The 16,719-nt window shown below is 35.2% G+C and overlaps 1 protein-coding gene across 2 annotated transcripts in view; it reads left to right on the top strand.

Annotated features, from left to right (window-relative positions):
• LOC129424101 (dual specificity testis-specific protein kinase 2) overlaps positions 1-11,948 on the top strand; it is a 32,641-nt gene extending 20,693 nt beyond the window's left edge. For both annotated transcript variants that reach the window (XM_055180680.2, XM_055180679.2), the window contains exons 7-10: positions 3,516-3,689; positions 4,062-4,145; positions 11,175-11,261; positions 11,397-11,948. In XM_055180680.2, the coding sequence (XP_055036655.2) occupies positions 3,516-3,689; positions 4,062-4,145; positions 11,175-11,261; positions 11,397-11,498 (447 nt within the window). In that variant the 3' untranslated portion in view covers positions 11,499-11,948. The remainder of the gene's footprint in view (positions 1-3,515; positions 3,690-4,061; positions 4,146-11,174; positions 11,262-11,396) is intronic.
• Positions 11,949-16,719: the final 4,771 nt, after the last annotated feature.

Genomic DNA, 16,719 nt, shown 5'->3' with positions numbered 1-16,719 from the left:
GACTTTTGATCTTCATATGACCTTCAGAAGATCCAGATGAAAATGTCAGAACTTCCTTTTGAAAATGTGACTTGTGGGATATTCCAAAATTTTCAGAGGGGGGAACGTGTTGGGTAACAGGACTGAATGAAATCCTGGGGACATGATTAAAATGTGCATTTTATCTAAAATATTATGACTTTTACAATGGTAAAAATATTTAAAAGCAAAGATGGGATATGGACCCATACAAAAAAATGCAAAAAATAAAGATATCTAAAAAATAGTTTGCTTTATATTTAAAGGTAAAGTATAGAGATAGAGAGCAGGGACAGATAAAAAAATGCTATTTTTTAGTGTTCTGTGTGGTTTTTATTAATGTTTTAAAATATTTAGTTTAAATTTGGTGTTAGATTAACATGCAGGACACTTTGCTTAAAAATAAAATGTTTTTTTGGAGTTAGTTTTCATGCATTTTTGTACTATAATATCCTTGGTACAGCACTGTTACCCATTCGGTGGAATGACCCGTATACCTTGTAATGCACAAAAACGGGGTGCAGTACCATGTCAAAACTGGTGGTGGCGCATTCTAGTTGCATAATAGTGCATTTGAAAGGGCATCATTTAATTAGTGTAGAGGTTTGCACTTCATGAGGGTGCATTCTTCGCATTTATCTCTATAATCTACCCTACCTAAACCAAACCCTAATTTCCTAACCCCCTCGTACCCCAGCCCTAAACCCAACCCCTCTTGGGGACAGCCACGCCCATCCCTATGTGAAATATCCCAGCCCAAAAGCTAACCCTAATTAATCGTTTTAAATAAAAGTGTTTGGCAAATGCATGAATGCAAATTAATGTTTTAGAAGATTGCTGTACTGTTTTTAGGACGTTGCCAGATGGGTACTAATAGCACACCAATTTACATGACATGACCCCCACTAACCAACTCTCAAATGTTGTTTTTTTATGCGAGTGCATTATTAAGTAATCATGCTATTAAAGAGATACTTCACCGATTTAGCATTCAGCTTTGTATCTGTAGAAACCCGGCAGTATTACTGAATGACCATGTTTCCCTCCATCATTTCCCCCTGAGAGGAGAGATATCTGCATTTTGGTTCTGCAAAAAAGTCCTCAGATGATGCAAAAATCGTCATATTACATCATCGGAGGACTTTTTTGCAGAACCAAAATGCAGATATCTCTCCTCTCAGGGGGAAATGAGGGAGGGAAACATGGTCATTCAGTAATACTGCCGGGTTTCTACAGATACAAAGCTGAATGCTAAATCGGTGAAGTATCCCTTTAAGTAAAACATTATCTGTTCTGCTTGCATAACAGAAAGTTGTCACTGCCTTTTGTCCCTGGGTGTATTTGAAATCCAGGTGTGTCATCATTGCCGCATATAAAACCTCAATACACAACACATATCCTTTATTACACATCCTATAATTTAAACTAATATTCCAAAGAAAGAACAGGAAGCATCTGTGCTTTGAGATAAGAGAGATGGGTGTTATTTGTAATCAAACAGATACTTTAGGAAGAGTTTGGCGAGTTAGAGATGTGGTCTAATGAAAGACTTCTCACATCAATCCGCCGAACGGCCACCTGTGAACATTACTGAATTGTCTAACACATTACATTTAAAGCCTGTTTGTCCTACAGAGAGTGTTTGCAGATTTTACAATGCCATGTGTACAGGTTAAATGAAAGCATTGTGCATTACAAAGATTTACCATGTTAGAGAAAGATTAGATGTTTTATTAATAATTAAAAATTTTTGTTAATTACATTTTTTTGTTAATAATAAGCAAAATAAACCATTATTCTGCTAAGTATAGTTTATTAAATGTAGATGGTTATTTAAGTGCACTGCAAAAATGATTTTCAAGAAAAAAAATTCTTAGTATTTTTGTCTTGTTTCAGTACAAATTTTTTAAATGAAGGTGCTTTTTCTTGATGAGCAAAACTACCCAAGAAAATAAGTCTAGCATTTAAACCAAAAATATCAAATTTAAGTGATTTTGTGCATAAAACAAGCAAAACAATCTGCCAATGGGGTAAGCATTTTTTTCTTATATTTTTCTTGAATGTAGTGTTTAAAAAAAATTTCAAGATTTTTTTGCTTACCCCATTGGCAGATTTTTTTTCTTGTTTTATGCACAAAATTACTTGAAATTTTTCGTCTAAAAACTAAACTTATTTTCTTAGGTCATTTTGCTCATCAAGAAAAAGCATCTTCATTTAAGAATTTTTAGATATTTTTACCAAAAACAAGACAAAAATACTAAGAATTTTTTTTCTTACTTAGTATTTTTGTCTTGTTTTCAGTAAATTAAGATGTATTTTCTTGATGAGCAAAATACCTAAGAGAATAAGTCTAGTTCTTAGACAAAAAATATACAATTTAAGTGAATTTGTGCTTAACACAAGCAAAAAATCTGCCAATGGAATAAGAATAATTTACTTGAATTAAATGTTTATGAAAAAAGTAAAGTTATTTAAAGAAAAATTTTCTTATTCCACTGGCAGATTTTTTTAGCTTGTTTTAAGGACTAATTTACTTAAAAGTTAATATTTTTTTATTTAAAAACTAGACTTATTTTCCTAGGTCATTTTGCTCATCAAGAAAATACATCTTAATTTAAAATTTTTTAGATATTTTTATTGAAAACAAGACAAATATACAAAGTAAAGTACCTGCCAAGCAACTTTGGTGACTACGAATTAATTTCTGTATTGGTGCACAGTGATGTATTTTATGTGGTATTTTAAATGTGGTTCATCCAGTCACGCTGCAAAAAATGATTTTCAAGAAAAAAAAATTTGTTTTCAGTAAAAATATAAAAAAAAATCTTAAATGAAGTTGCTTTTTCTTGATGAGCAAAATGACCCAAGAAAATAAGTCTAGTCTTTAGACCAAAAATATCAAATGTAAGTGTTTTGTGCATAAAACAAGCAAAAAAATCTGCCAATGGGGTAAGCAAAAAAATTGAATTTTTTTCTCTCAATTCCAGAAAAAAAATCAAGAAAAATTTGCTTACCCCATTGGCAGATGCCCAGATGGCATTTTGCTTGTTTTTAAGCACAAATTCACTTAAATTGTATAGTTTTTGTCTAAAAACTAGACTTATTTTTATTTGGCTCATGAAGAAAATATAGCCTTAAGAATTTTTAGATATTTCTACTGAAAACAAGACAAAAAAACTAAGAAGTATTATTTTTTTTTTGCAGTGCATATTTGCAACTCATATATCGCCTCTTGATCTACCCATAGAGCAATGTTGCCCTCTTGTGGAGACTTGGGTCGTTGTGGTCATTTTACCAATGTTTTTAAATGACATGGCATCAAAATAATATCATAACCCAACCTGTCTCTCAGCTCTTCCTTATTGAAATTTTAGATGCAGAGAAATGAAGCCCTCTTTCTTTCCTCATACCGTAGCAAAAGAAGACATGCAGATATTATGCTAATCTTTTGTGGTTTATGCAACACGCTACATGTGGCGTTGTTTTTCTTGATACAGAACTGCTTAATACGTGTGACCTCGCGAGGCAGAGAGGCGGTGGTTACTGATTTCGGCTTGGCCAGAGAGGTGGGGGAGTTGCCAGCAAATGACCCCGATAGGAAGATGTCTCTGGTGGGGTCTGCATTCTGGATGGCCCCTGAAATGCTCAGAGGGGAACCGTACAACCGCAAGGTATTGAGAAAATTATTTTATTAAATCAAAATTGTAAATAAATATTGTAACTGGGGCTCCACGCCTTTTCACCAAGGGCCTGTAGCATGAGATCCTCAGGTTACTATGTCTAAATAACATAAAAGTCATGTCCCTGAGAATGAAATTAGTATTGATTTACTCACAGACATCCCATTAATTACCATAAAGTCTTAATGAAAATAAACATTTGATCCAAACTGTAATTACAGATTTGGAAAATCATTTATAATGAGTAAGAGATGCAATAAACTGTGCGCTGTTGTGTTTGTACCTCACTGTCAGGCATAAAGAGCGAGTCAGTGCTGATGTGATTAGAGACTGAACCCAGGCTGTTTTATGCTCTTTTATCAGGTCGATGTCTTCTCTTTTGGGATCATGCTGTGTGAGATCTTGGCAAGAATCCCTGCCGACCCAGAAGTGCTTCCCAGAACCCAGGTAATGGCACACGCACACACATATACACAGATGCTGTAGCCCTCTGCTGAAATGTATGCTGTTTCGTTTTTCTTTTCTTATACAATGTACATAAAAATATGAATAAAAATAATTTAAATATTCATTAATATATATTAGTTACGGAGCCCTTCTGATGACATGGTAAAACTTTTTTTTTTAATCGTGGCCACGAATTAGCAATTCGTTCCCACGAATTATTAAATCGTGCGCACGTTTTAGAATTCGTTCCCTCGTTTAAGCTAAATCGTGCGCACGATTTAGTAATTCGTTCCCTCGTTTAAGCTAAATCGTGCGCACAATTTAGTAATTCGTTCCCTCGATTAAGTTAAATCGTGCCCACATTTTATTAACTCGTTCCCTCGATTAAGTTAAATCGTGCCCACGTTTTATGAATAAGTGCCCAGAATTTCATTTAAACCATCGGAATAGTGACGCTTATCGCAGCTCAATGCATTAATACATTGCTATTAAGTATAGAATTCATACACCTTGGGCTCGTGTATATATACAGTTTTATTCCTTCCCAGAGTTTCATGGAGGATGTTGGGACATGGCGTGAGCTGACGCATTGATGCAGTGCTATGTGGGAATCGGGTTCGTGCATCTTGGGTCTTGAACCGTTTTGTTCATTCCTGCCCGGAATGATAAAAAATAAACCGTCGGCGCATTGGCATGACGCTTAGCGCATAAATACAGTATGTAAAGATCAAGATTGATCTATATACCTTGTTGATGAGCCATATTTCATGTACGGTTTTGTTGGTTCCTGTGCAGAGTAGAGAAGGACTTGACACAACCGACATTAACATGGCGCTTAATGCAAAATCACTTTATTAATAAGTCACATAGTCCGTTTTATTTATTACTGCACAGAATTAAAAAACATATTGGGACATTAACGTGAGCTGGCTCATGATACAGTGCTATAAGGATCAAATTCATACACCTTGGGTCTTATACAGTTTTATTAATTCGTGCCCAGTAGGCCATTAAAAAGTAGGGACATTAAGGTGACGCCTAACGCATTAATACAGTCAGGGGCGGAGTGGGACCAAAAAATCTATCGGGAAATTCCGTATACCACCGGCCCTCCGTGGTAAAAAAAAGGTCTTGTATTTAAACTAGGGTATACAAATCGTAATCAATCTGCAAAAAAAAAAAAAAAAACATTTTCATAATAATAATAAAATCATTAAATCATGGATAATTTTCCTAAATGAGTAACTATACAAAATTATACCTGTTCGAAAGACGGAGTTGGGCACCTGTCAATCAGCTATTACATAACAGAGCCAGGCCAGAGATGAAAGTGTTCATGAATAATGTGTGCATCTTTGAATAACTTTAAATATAATTTTTGTCATATAAAGTTTTGATAGATAATAACGTTTTTTCCACTGTTATTGCTCATTTACCTCAGAGTTTATTTCAGTTATTTTGCTGGTTTTTCCGGTAATAATAATACAATTTACATGCCAATCCTGCTTCCTTGTCTTTTTATTAATTTCATTATGTTGTTATTTGAAGTTATGTGGATATTTATTGCCATATAAGACGTTCATTGCTGTTATATACACTCGACTAATATTTAAATCATATGCGGAATAATGTGTGCATCTTTGAATAACTGCAATAATACAGTTCCTTTGAAAATAATTTTTGTCAAAGTTTTGAGAAATAATAATGTTGTGAGGATATTGCCATATTGCAGTTGAATCTCTCGTTTATAATATGAAAATCACTTAGTAGAAAATATATAATGTGATACTGCAAAGTTACCCTTCTTATTTGTATTTATTATATAGCCATATGGAGACAAACCTTTGCAAATGTGCTGATTTGATCCATTCATGTACTGACCACCAAGCTAGAGATTTTAAACATCCTTAATCCACACTTTCTATCAAATAGTCTATCTGCTTGATGGATCAATCCGACCGCATATGTACTGCAATAAACAAGCATTGAGCAGCGCGGCTTTTTACATCAAAGGCCGACAGGCTATGCCATTTGGGGAGGAGCCGTTCAATGATCCCCATATATTTTTAAAAATCCCTATGGTTGGACCTGCCGAACAGGTTGAGCACTTTTATGTTAAGCAAAGAGGATGCACAGTTTGGCCAGCGATGCTAATGCATGCTAATGCATTAAAAGATCAAAATCAGTATTAATAAGTCATATACATATTCTGTTTTATTTATTCCTGCCCATATATTGTCCCAACATATTGGGACATTACCGTGACGCAGGAATTAATTAAACTAAATAATTCAGGGGCTTAAATATCACTAAAATAAAATAACTTAAATCTCTTTATGTCACTTGGGTGATTTTTTAGTTGGACAAACCAAAATAAATGACAAAATTAATTACTGCGTCACGTTAATGTCCCAATATGTTTTTTAATTCTGTGCAGATATATGTGACTTATTAATAAAGTGATTTTGATCTTAAAAGCACTGTATTTAATGCATTAGCATTAAGCGTCATGTTAATGTCCTAAAGGTTGTGTTAAGGTTTTTTTTATTCTGCACAGGAATTAATAAAACTGTATATGAAGTATGGCTCATTAATAAGGCATAAAGATTAATCTTGATCTTTAAATAGCACTGTATTTATGCGTTAAGGGTCATGTTAATTTCCCGATTATTGTTTTTTTATTATTCCGGGCAGGAATGAATAAAACGGTTTAAGACCCAAGATGTATGAATTTGATCCTTATATAGCACTGTATCAATGCGTTAGCTCACGTTATGTCCCAATATATTTTATGAAATTCTGTGAAGGAGTTAATAAACTGTATTTATACAGAAGCCATAAGGTGTATGAATTTTATACTTAATAGCAATGTATTAATGCATTGAGCTGCAATAGGGCTCAGTCACACCAAAAGCGTTTATGGCAGTTGCAGGCGCCTTTTTTGAATGATATTCTATGGGCAGGGCGCGTTTGCGCGCTGTTTATGCGCGCCGAGCGCCTTGCGGTTTTCTGCCGCCTGCCGCGCACGCGTTTTTGAAGGAGCGCTGAGAGCGGAGGAGCGCCTGACGTCATTCGCGTCTTCCATTGTCCAATCGAATGAGGGGAGAGGCGGGCCTTACGTTGTGGCGAGGGAAGTTTACAGTTGCTTTGAAGAACCGGACTCCACTCGCTCACTCTCTCCTGCGTGTTTGTGCTCCTCTTATCCTCAAACAAGGTCAGAGCAAGCGTCCTCTTTTTAAAGTTTCTGCTAATATGACAGTTAACAGCAAAAGAGCGCGCACGCTTCAATATTTGATTGACAAGACAGCTGACTCGGCGGTTGCTTAGCAATATGAAAAGCCGCGCTGCACTGCTCTTTTTTTAAAAAGGCAGTGCGTCGCGCCTTGCGTTTGCAAGCGTTTAAAGCGCTTTTGGTGTGACTGAGCCCATAAGCGTCACTATTCCGATGATTTTAATGAAATTCTTGGCAGGAATTTATAAAACTGCATTAAGTATGCGTCATTAATAATGGCTAGAGTGAATTTGATCTTGTTAGCGTTGTGTTAATGTCCAGATGGTTTAAATGAAATTCCGGGCACCAATCCACAAAACGTGGCCACGATTTAACTTAATCGAGGGAACGAGTTGATAAAACGTGGGCACGATTCAGCTTAAACGAGGGAACGAATTACTAAAACGTGCGCACGATTTAGCTTAAACGAGGGAACGAATTACTAAAACGTGCGCACGATTTAGCTTAAACGAGGGAACGAATTACTAAATCATGCGCACGATTTAGCTTAAACGAGGGAACGAATCACCAAAACGTGCGCACGATTCAACAATTCGCGGGAACGAACCGCCAACTCGTGGCCACGATCCAAAAAAAAAAGCCCCACCATGTCATCAGAAGGGCTCCATATTAGTAATAATTTACTGTATTAAAAATAAATTATATAACATAATAAATACATAATAAATCAATATACAGTACTGTGCAAACGTCTAAGGCCACCTCCACCACCAGACTTGTTGTTTTAGAAATTTTAATGTCCATCCATATTTATTTTTCAATCTATTTTATTAAGATACAAACAAAAAATACAGGAAATCTGTACAAAAAAATAAAAACAATTATTTTTCAGGATTAAATGTCTTCTTTAGGCATTGTCTGTGTGTAGGTGTTTAAGTGTGACCTCACATCTTGAGCGTTTTTGAGCAGAATGAAGTAAAAAGACTAATTTCTTTAAAATTAGAAATTAGGATTTAATTTTATTTGGGTTTAAGAGATCCTGCAGTTTCTTGCTATTGCTCAAGTGGAAGGGGAGTTTACCCTAAAAACTTGACACATCAATTTACATTTTTAATACTTTTAATATACACATTTCCTGTATTTTCTGTATGTATTCTATTAAAGAGACTGAGAAACAATTATACTTGATCACTAAAACAAAAACAACAAATCTAATTGTAGCATGGTGGCTTTTGCACAGTACTGTATGTACAGTGGATCTATCCATATTATGAATACTGTTCATTTTGTACGATTTTGCTTTTAGACAATAAACATTAAAACAGTTCCTAATGCACGAAGAAATATGAATCATACAATTTGTTTTTAGAAAAAAATCATTTATGAAGACAATACTGTAAAGCAAACACAAAAATAAAACATAAGATTAAAGTTACCAGGTAGTGAAGTATGACCAATAATTATTCATTTACAAATGTAGTCATCGGTTTTTGATTTTTCCAGGCATCATGGTTGTAAAGTGAATAAAATAAATGTATTCATGAGATGCCAAATTGCAATAGAGAATAAAATAGTTGTTTGCCTATTTAAGCAGATATAGATAAAACCATCTGTTCCCTTCTTGCATTTTAAGTTAACTATATCTGAATGAAAGCCATTTTTTTCACTTTAATAAACTGTTAAACCAGTTGAGTGTTTAATTTAACACTTGCATGAGCACAGGTAAGATTACAACCCTGAGGTTTTTTTGTGTCTTCTAAATTTGTGTGGTTCCCTTGAAATGAAGGTTAAACCGAATGATTTCCCTCTGGTGTACAGCGGTTTGATCATTGATGTGTAATTAATTCTGATAAACAGCCAATGATGTTTGAAGAAGAAAGAAGATAGAGATATTTGATCAAGGTCAAAGAAACCATTGTATGGACATTTAGGATCTTTATTATGGATTTATTCATCTCTTTCCTGTATCACATCAAAGATATGATTTTCCGCAATTTATCTATTGCTGTAGGCAAATGGTTATGATATTGTATATAGACCCTTTTACAGCTCACATGACCAAATAGCCTGCGTGCACATTTAGGCAACAGAAGTAGTGTTATTCCCCAGTGGTTCTAACGTGTTAGCAACTCAGAAAGTTTATTAAAAACGCATCCCAGCATCAAAATGTCTGGTTGTTGCATTTGGTTGCACTAATATAATATACTAATGTACGTATATATATATCATTATGGCAATGTATTTGATGTTACAGTACGTTTCACAGACATGTGGTATGTAACATTATGGCAATGTATGGTATGTAACGTTAAGGGAACATATGGTATGTAACGGTAAGGGAACGTATGGTATGTAATGTTATGGCAACGTATGGTATGTAACGTTAAGGAACGTATGGTACGTAACGTTATGCCAATGTATGGTATGTAACGTTAAGGGAACCTATGGAACATATGGTATGTAACGCTATTGCAATGTATGGTATGTAACGTTAAGGGAACTGATGGAACATATGGTATGTAACGCTATGGCAATGTATGGTATGTAACGTTAAAGGAACGTATGGTATGAGACGTTAAGAGAACGTATAGTATGTAACAATAAGGGAACGTATGGTATGTAACGTTAAGGGAACCCATGGAACGTATGGTATGTAATGCTATGGCAATGTATGGTATGTAACGTTAAGGGAACATATGGTATGTAACGGTAAGGGAACGTATGGTATGTAATGTTATGGCAACGTATGGTATGTAACGTTAAGGAACGTATGGTACGTAACGTTATGGCAATGTATGGTATGTAACGTTAAGGGAACCTATGGAACATATGGTATGTAACGCTATTGCAATGTATGGTATGTAACGTTAAGGGAACCGATGGAACATATGGTATGTAACGCTATGGCAATGTATGGTATGTAACGTTAAGGGAACGTATGGTATGAGACGTTAAGAGAACGTATAGTATGTAACAATAAGGGAACGTATGGTATGTAACGTTAAGGGAACCCATGGAACGTATGGTATGTAATGCTATGGCAATGTATGGTATGTAACGTTAAGGGAACCTATGGTATGTAATGTTAAGAGAACATATGGTATGTAATGTTATGGCAACGTATTGTATGTAATGTTAAGGGAACCTATGGAACGTATGGTATGTAACGCTATGGCAATGTATGGTATGTAACGTTAAGGGAACATATGGTATGTAACGTTAAGAGAACGTATGGTATGTAATGTTATGGCAACATATTGTATGTAATGTTAAGGGAACCTATGGAACGTATGGTATGTAACACTATGGCAATGTATGGTACGTAACGTTAAGAGAACGTATGGTATGTAACGTTAAGGGAACATATGGTACGTAACGCTATGGCAACGTATGGTATGTAATGTTATGGCAACGTATAGTATGTAATGTTCAGGGAACCTATGGAACGTATGGTATGTAATGCTATGGCAATGTATGGTATGTAACGTTAAGGGAACCTATGGTATGAGACGTTAAGAGAACGTGTGGTATGAGACGTTAAGGCAACGTATGGTATGTAACATTAAGGGAACCTATGGTATGAGACATTAAGAGAACGTATGGTATGAGACGTTAAGGCAACGTATGGTATGCAACGCTATGGAAAGTGTGGTCTGTAATGTTATATATTTACTTTTTTGATGATGTGCAGATTGCCTGTAAAGTTGTGTTAAATGTTGATAAAGCCACAACATTTTTTATCTGGGGTTTCCAAATTCTTTTAAAAGATTAAAAATCAGTGTGTGATCTGTTTACAGGACTATGGGCTGAACATGGAGTCATTCAGAGAGTTGGTGCAGGGATGCCCAGAGCAGGTTCTGGAAATTTCTGCCAGATGTTGCCAGGTATGCACAAGGGACTCTGGGTTGTCTTCAGTATGATGAAATACAGGCTAAGACTTATTAAGCAGCAGATGTATGGCAACCTACCATAATTATCAAAACAAACCTTAACTCCTCTCCTGTCCGATGCTCTTTTAGATGGATGCCTTCAGAAGACCTTCATTCTCAGAAATTCTAGATAAGCTTGAGGACATTGCTGAGACCCTAGAGCCTACAGACAACATCCTGACCACAGGTTGATCCTGATCAACAATGTCATGGTGGACTAAAAGAATTAATGGACTTGGCTGCATGGGAGTCTGCAGTGATGGACCATGACTACTGCTTTTTTCCTCTGTAAAGGGAACGTAATGGAGGACAAAACCACTCAACTGAACGGCCACTCAATTTTCAGTTCTGCACACCCTTTCTGCAGTGTGACACTGAATGATGGAGCGAGGGCAAGTGAGAGGTTAAATGTTTCCCTTTCTTTGTTTTTTTCTGTTGTGTCGAAATAAGTTATTCTTTGGGGACCAACTCGAAAGACCAAATTTCCTCTGGACCAAACCTCGATTCCTGCAAAATTGAAAGCGTAAGCAGAGGTTGCACAGATCTGGAAAAAACTAAACTATGGAAGTGCTAGATTTATTTTTCATCTTACCTTTTTTACCTATCTTACGTACATATAAAAGTAAGTGGCCTTGACATTTACTATTAGTTGCCCATTTTTACCTTGTTAACATACATCAGATTGGTGTAATTATCACTGTCAACTAAAAGGTTTGTACATATTACATAAAGCTTAGCAAACACGTTAAAAACATTATTTAAATGAATGTGTTTTAAGCGTTGAGCAATTTTCTCAGGTCATACAGACTGGTTTCTTAGTTTTTCTACGTTGCTTTGGAGCATTTCTCGAATCATTCTTAAAATTTGCAAAATAATGCGAGCATTTCTCAGAACAATTTGTACAAACTGCACAACATCATGGATTTCCTGCAACACTGCAAAAAATGATTTTCTTACTTAGTATTTTTGTCTTGTTTTCAGTAAAAATATCTAAACATTCTTAAATTAAGATGTATTTTCTTGATGAGCAAAATGACGTCTAGTTTTTAGACAAAAAATATAAAATTTAAGCGAATTAGTGCTTAAAACAATGGAATAAGAAACATTTTCTTGAATTAATGTTTTTTGAAAAAAGTAAACTTATTTAAAAAAAAATGTTCTTATTCCATTGCCAGATTTTTTAGCTTGTTTTAAGCACTAATTTTCTTAAAGTTAATAGTTTTTGTTTGGAGACTGGGCTTGTTTTCCTGGGTCGTTTTGCTCATCAAGAAAATACATTTGGGAATTTTTGGATGTTTTTACTGAAAACAAGACAAAAATACTAAGAAAGTCATTTTTTGCAATGAAAAGCCTGTAAAATGTTCAAAATCCTTAGTTTATCTCTCAATTTTTTACTTCAGTGAACATGTCAGTCCCATCAAAATGTGTACACAATTACACTGCAAAAATGACTTTCTTACTTGATAGTTTTGTCTTGTTTTCAGTAAAAATGTCTAAAAATTCTTAAATTAAGATGTATTTTATTGATGAACAAAATGACATAGGAAAATAAATCTAGTTTTTAGACAAAAAATATAAAATTTAAGCGAATTAGTGCTTAAAACAAGCAAAGGAAATCAACCAATGGAATAATTTTTTTTTTAATTAAGTGTTTATGAAAAAAGTAAACTTATTTCAAGAAAATTGTTCTTATTCCATTGGCAGATTTTTTAGCTTGTTTTAAGCACAAATTTTCATGTTTTTTGTTCATCAAGAAAATACATTTAAGAATTTTTAGATATTTTTACTGAAAACAAGACAAAAATACTAAGTAAGAAAGTCATTTTTTTGCAATGAAAAGCCTGTAAAATCCAGTAAAATGTTCAAAATCTTAGTTTTTGTGATTTTCAAAAAAGTTTCACAACATGCCTTCCAGGAAAATGTTCTTCTAAAAATATATAAACATACAAATACAACAAATAAAAAAACAGACCCTCTGCTTTCAAACAAACAAACTGGAAAAAAAAGTTTTTCTCTGCTTATAAACTCTTAAATGTGGGCATTTTTTAAAAAAATAAATGTTTTAGCAAAAAGCTGAAATAATTGCATTTTTGCGAAGGAATTTTGTTAGAAATCAGATTCAGAACGCTTATCAAAACATAGACAGAGTTTAAAATTAGTAAATAATTTTTTGCTTCAGTTTTTTATAAATTGGGTAGTGGACAATCGCGGTATTACAGATTAACATAAAACCTCATCAGGAACACATTTTTTATGCAAATTAATCAATGGCGGGTAAAGAGTTAATGATGTGGTGGTTGAGCAAAGTGTTTTGAAAAATTAATTTCTGATCTGAGAAATGCTCCAAAGCGACTGAGGAAAAACTGTAAACATGAGGAGCTCAGATGCAAAAGCCCCTAAACGCCACCTCTGTCAAAAACGAGATGATGATGATAATTCTTTCGGCACATATTATAACTTTCAAATACTTTCGCTTCAAATCTGCTTAATCCAGGCCTGAGGCCATTCAGAAATAGAGTTTTATTTTTGCAGAATCTGATATAAAAAAATGCTCATTTACAAGAAAACATGTCAGAAGCACATAGAGGGTTTTGCATTTGAGATCTATATATGTAAATATATTTAATGAGTGATGTACTTTGTACATTTGTATAGGAATAGGATTTCTAGGTGATGCTGAGGTAGTTTACCAGAATCTATTTTGTTTACTGAATTCAAATCTGTTTGTATTTCTTACTCTATTTGTGTACGGTATATGGTGATTGTTTAAATATGGGTACATTTATATTTCTAGTTTATTAGTTTAAACAATAAAGTTGTATTTGATTACTTTGTAAGATTGATTATTTTACGATGATATGATTGCACAGCAAGAGCTATTTAAAATCTATCCTTCTTTAACAACAAGGTCTAGTTAAATAGTGACAAAAATGCAAACCCATAAATATTACGTGTCTATGTGTCTATGAAGAAAGAGTGCTGTGATAGGTTTGAATGGAAAGTTGTTAGTATTCCAGGATAGTGCTCTCATATAGGCGTCTGCATTACTGCCGTGCTCTCCTCTGTAATTGAGGTGACTGTAGGCCATGGATTTACCTTCACGACAGTGGTATGGGTCTCACGTTCGATCCCGACCAGTCAAGTCAACCATTCCTCTAAGAGACGTGGCCCAGGTGCTGGTAATTTATGACCATGGAAAATGGGGAAAAATCCATTTGGAGGCCACCAACAGGGTAAAAACGAGAGCACTTGGTTGTAAACAACACGTATGATTTGTGATGAAAGCATTTACGGCCCGGAGAATACGAGCATGGAAACACATGACTGCATGTGCCGGTAAGTGAGTGTCATTTCTGCTGGGAAAATGTATGGATGGTGATTGTAAATGACTCTGGTGAAACCGAATGGGGTTGATATTGATGTAGGCCTCATTATATGGGAAATGTAATCAGTGTTTCTCACTGCAAGGGTGTCATTCAGTGATTCATCAACAAATTGAATCGTCTTGAGCGTGCAATTTCATGACATTTACAATATGCTACTGCCATAGGTATTCATTTCTCTTAGGCTTTTGTCCTGTCTACAGAGAAATCGTATTTATTTATTCACTGTACTTGTAAAGATTATACAATATATACTAAATTAATGTTGTAGTGAGCATTGAGCCGGCTTTACAGATCATCACAGGAACGCATAATATTCAAATCTTTAAAGTGCAATGCATTTCTTCATATTTTTTTTTAGATAAAGTTTAACAGATAGTTTTACATTCCATCACTAAAGTGACAAAACATAAACCGAAATCAGTGTTATTCAAGTGGAAGATATACATTTATCTATCTATAGTGTCACAAGCAGGGCTGGCTTTTCCGATTGTAGTGTCTCTGGCAAGATAATGAAGATAGGCCCCAATGGCAGCACTGTAATTCTGCATTTATTATTGTCAGTGAATTATCTTGTGTAGATTACTCAGATCTTATTCTAATATTAAATCTTTGTTCAAGGGATGAGGTGGAAAGGCCAAAACAGCGTGATGCCAAGTCGAATAGACGCCCAAACCTGACGGTGGCCTGACGTCAAAACCCGCCGTCCGACAGACGTCCAAACCCGACGTCCGACAGCAGGGGCGGAGTGGGACCAAAAAAATCTACCGGGAAATTTCGTAGACCGCCGGCCCTCTGTGGTCAAAAATTTAAAAATTACTAAGGTCTCTTATTAGTAGTAAAACTAGGGTCTGCCAAAAACACATTTTCATAATAATAAAATCATTAAATCATGGCTTTTTTCCTAAATGAGTAACTATACAAAATGAAAGAGAGAGATGCGCACCTGTCAATCAGCTATTACATAACAGAGTGAGGCCAGAGACGAACGTGCTCATAAACAGGAAATAATATATGAAATAATATGTGCATCTTTGAATAAGTGTAAGAATATTTCCTTTAAATATAATTTTGTCATATAAAGTTTTGAGAGATAATGTTTTTCCACTGTTATAGCTTATTTGGATTTGTTAGTGCGGTTAACAGCATGTTTGGCGCATTTACCTCAGAGTTTATTTCAGTAATATTGCTGTTTTTCCGGTAATAATAATACAATTTACATGTCAATCCTGCTTCCTTGTCTGTTTATTAATTTCATTATGCTGTTATGCTAAGTTATATGTGGATATTTATTGCCATATGAGACGTTCATTGTCGTTATATGAATACTCTCCTCTAATATTCAAATCATACGTGGAGTAATATGTGCATCTTTTAATAACTGTAAAAATAAAGTTCCTTTGAAAATAATTTTTGTCAAAGTTTTGTGTTGTCAATGTTGTGAGGATATTTATTGCCATATTGGCGTTGAATAGGCTAGAGATTTTAAACATCCTTAATCCACACTTACTACTAGTCTATCAAATAGTCTATCCGCTTGATGCATCCGATCACATACGTACTGCAATAAACAGGCTTTCGGCGGCTTTTTACCTTAAAGGCCGACAGGCTATGCCATTTTGGGAGGTGCCGCTCACTGATCCTAGACATGGTTGGACCTGCGGAACAGGTTGAGCACTTTTATATACTGTGTTGAGCAGAGAGGTTGCACATTTTGACCAGCGGGAGGTAGAAAGCGGCTGTACATCAGGCCGCCAGACAGGGTTGCTATATAACTCGCAATGTATAACTATTATCAGACCGGCTATCGCGGCCTCAAAACCCTACCGGCCCACCGGGAAAAGTCCAGACTCTCCTGATTGCCACTCTGCTATTGTCCAACAGACAAACTGTCAAAACCCAACGGACTGATGTCAAAACCCGCTGTCCGACTGAGGTCAAACCCGACGTCCAACAGACGTCAAAAACCAACGTCTGACTGAGGTCAAAACCCAACGTCTGACTGAGGTCAAAACCCAACCGCGGACAGA

This window comes from Misgurnus anguillicaudatus, chromosome 9, assembly GCF_027580225.2.
Source record: "Misgurnus anguillicaudatus chromosome 9, ASM2758022v2, whole genome shotgun sequence".
NCBI classification, from domain to species: domain Eukaryota; kingdom Metazoa; phylum Chordata; class Actinopteri; order Cypriniformes; family Cobitidae; genus Misgurnus; species Misgurnus anguillicaudatus.
Note: the sequence above shows the minus strand (reverse complement) of the source record. Positions and strands in the feature narration are given on the sequence as shown.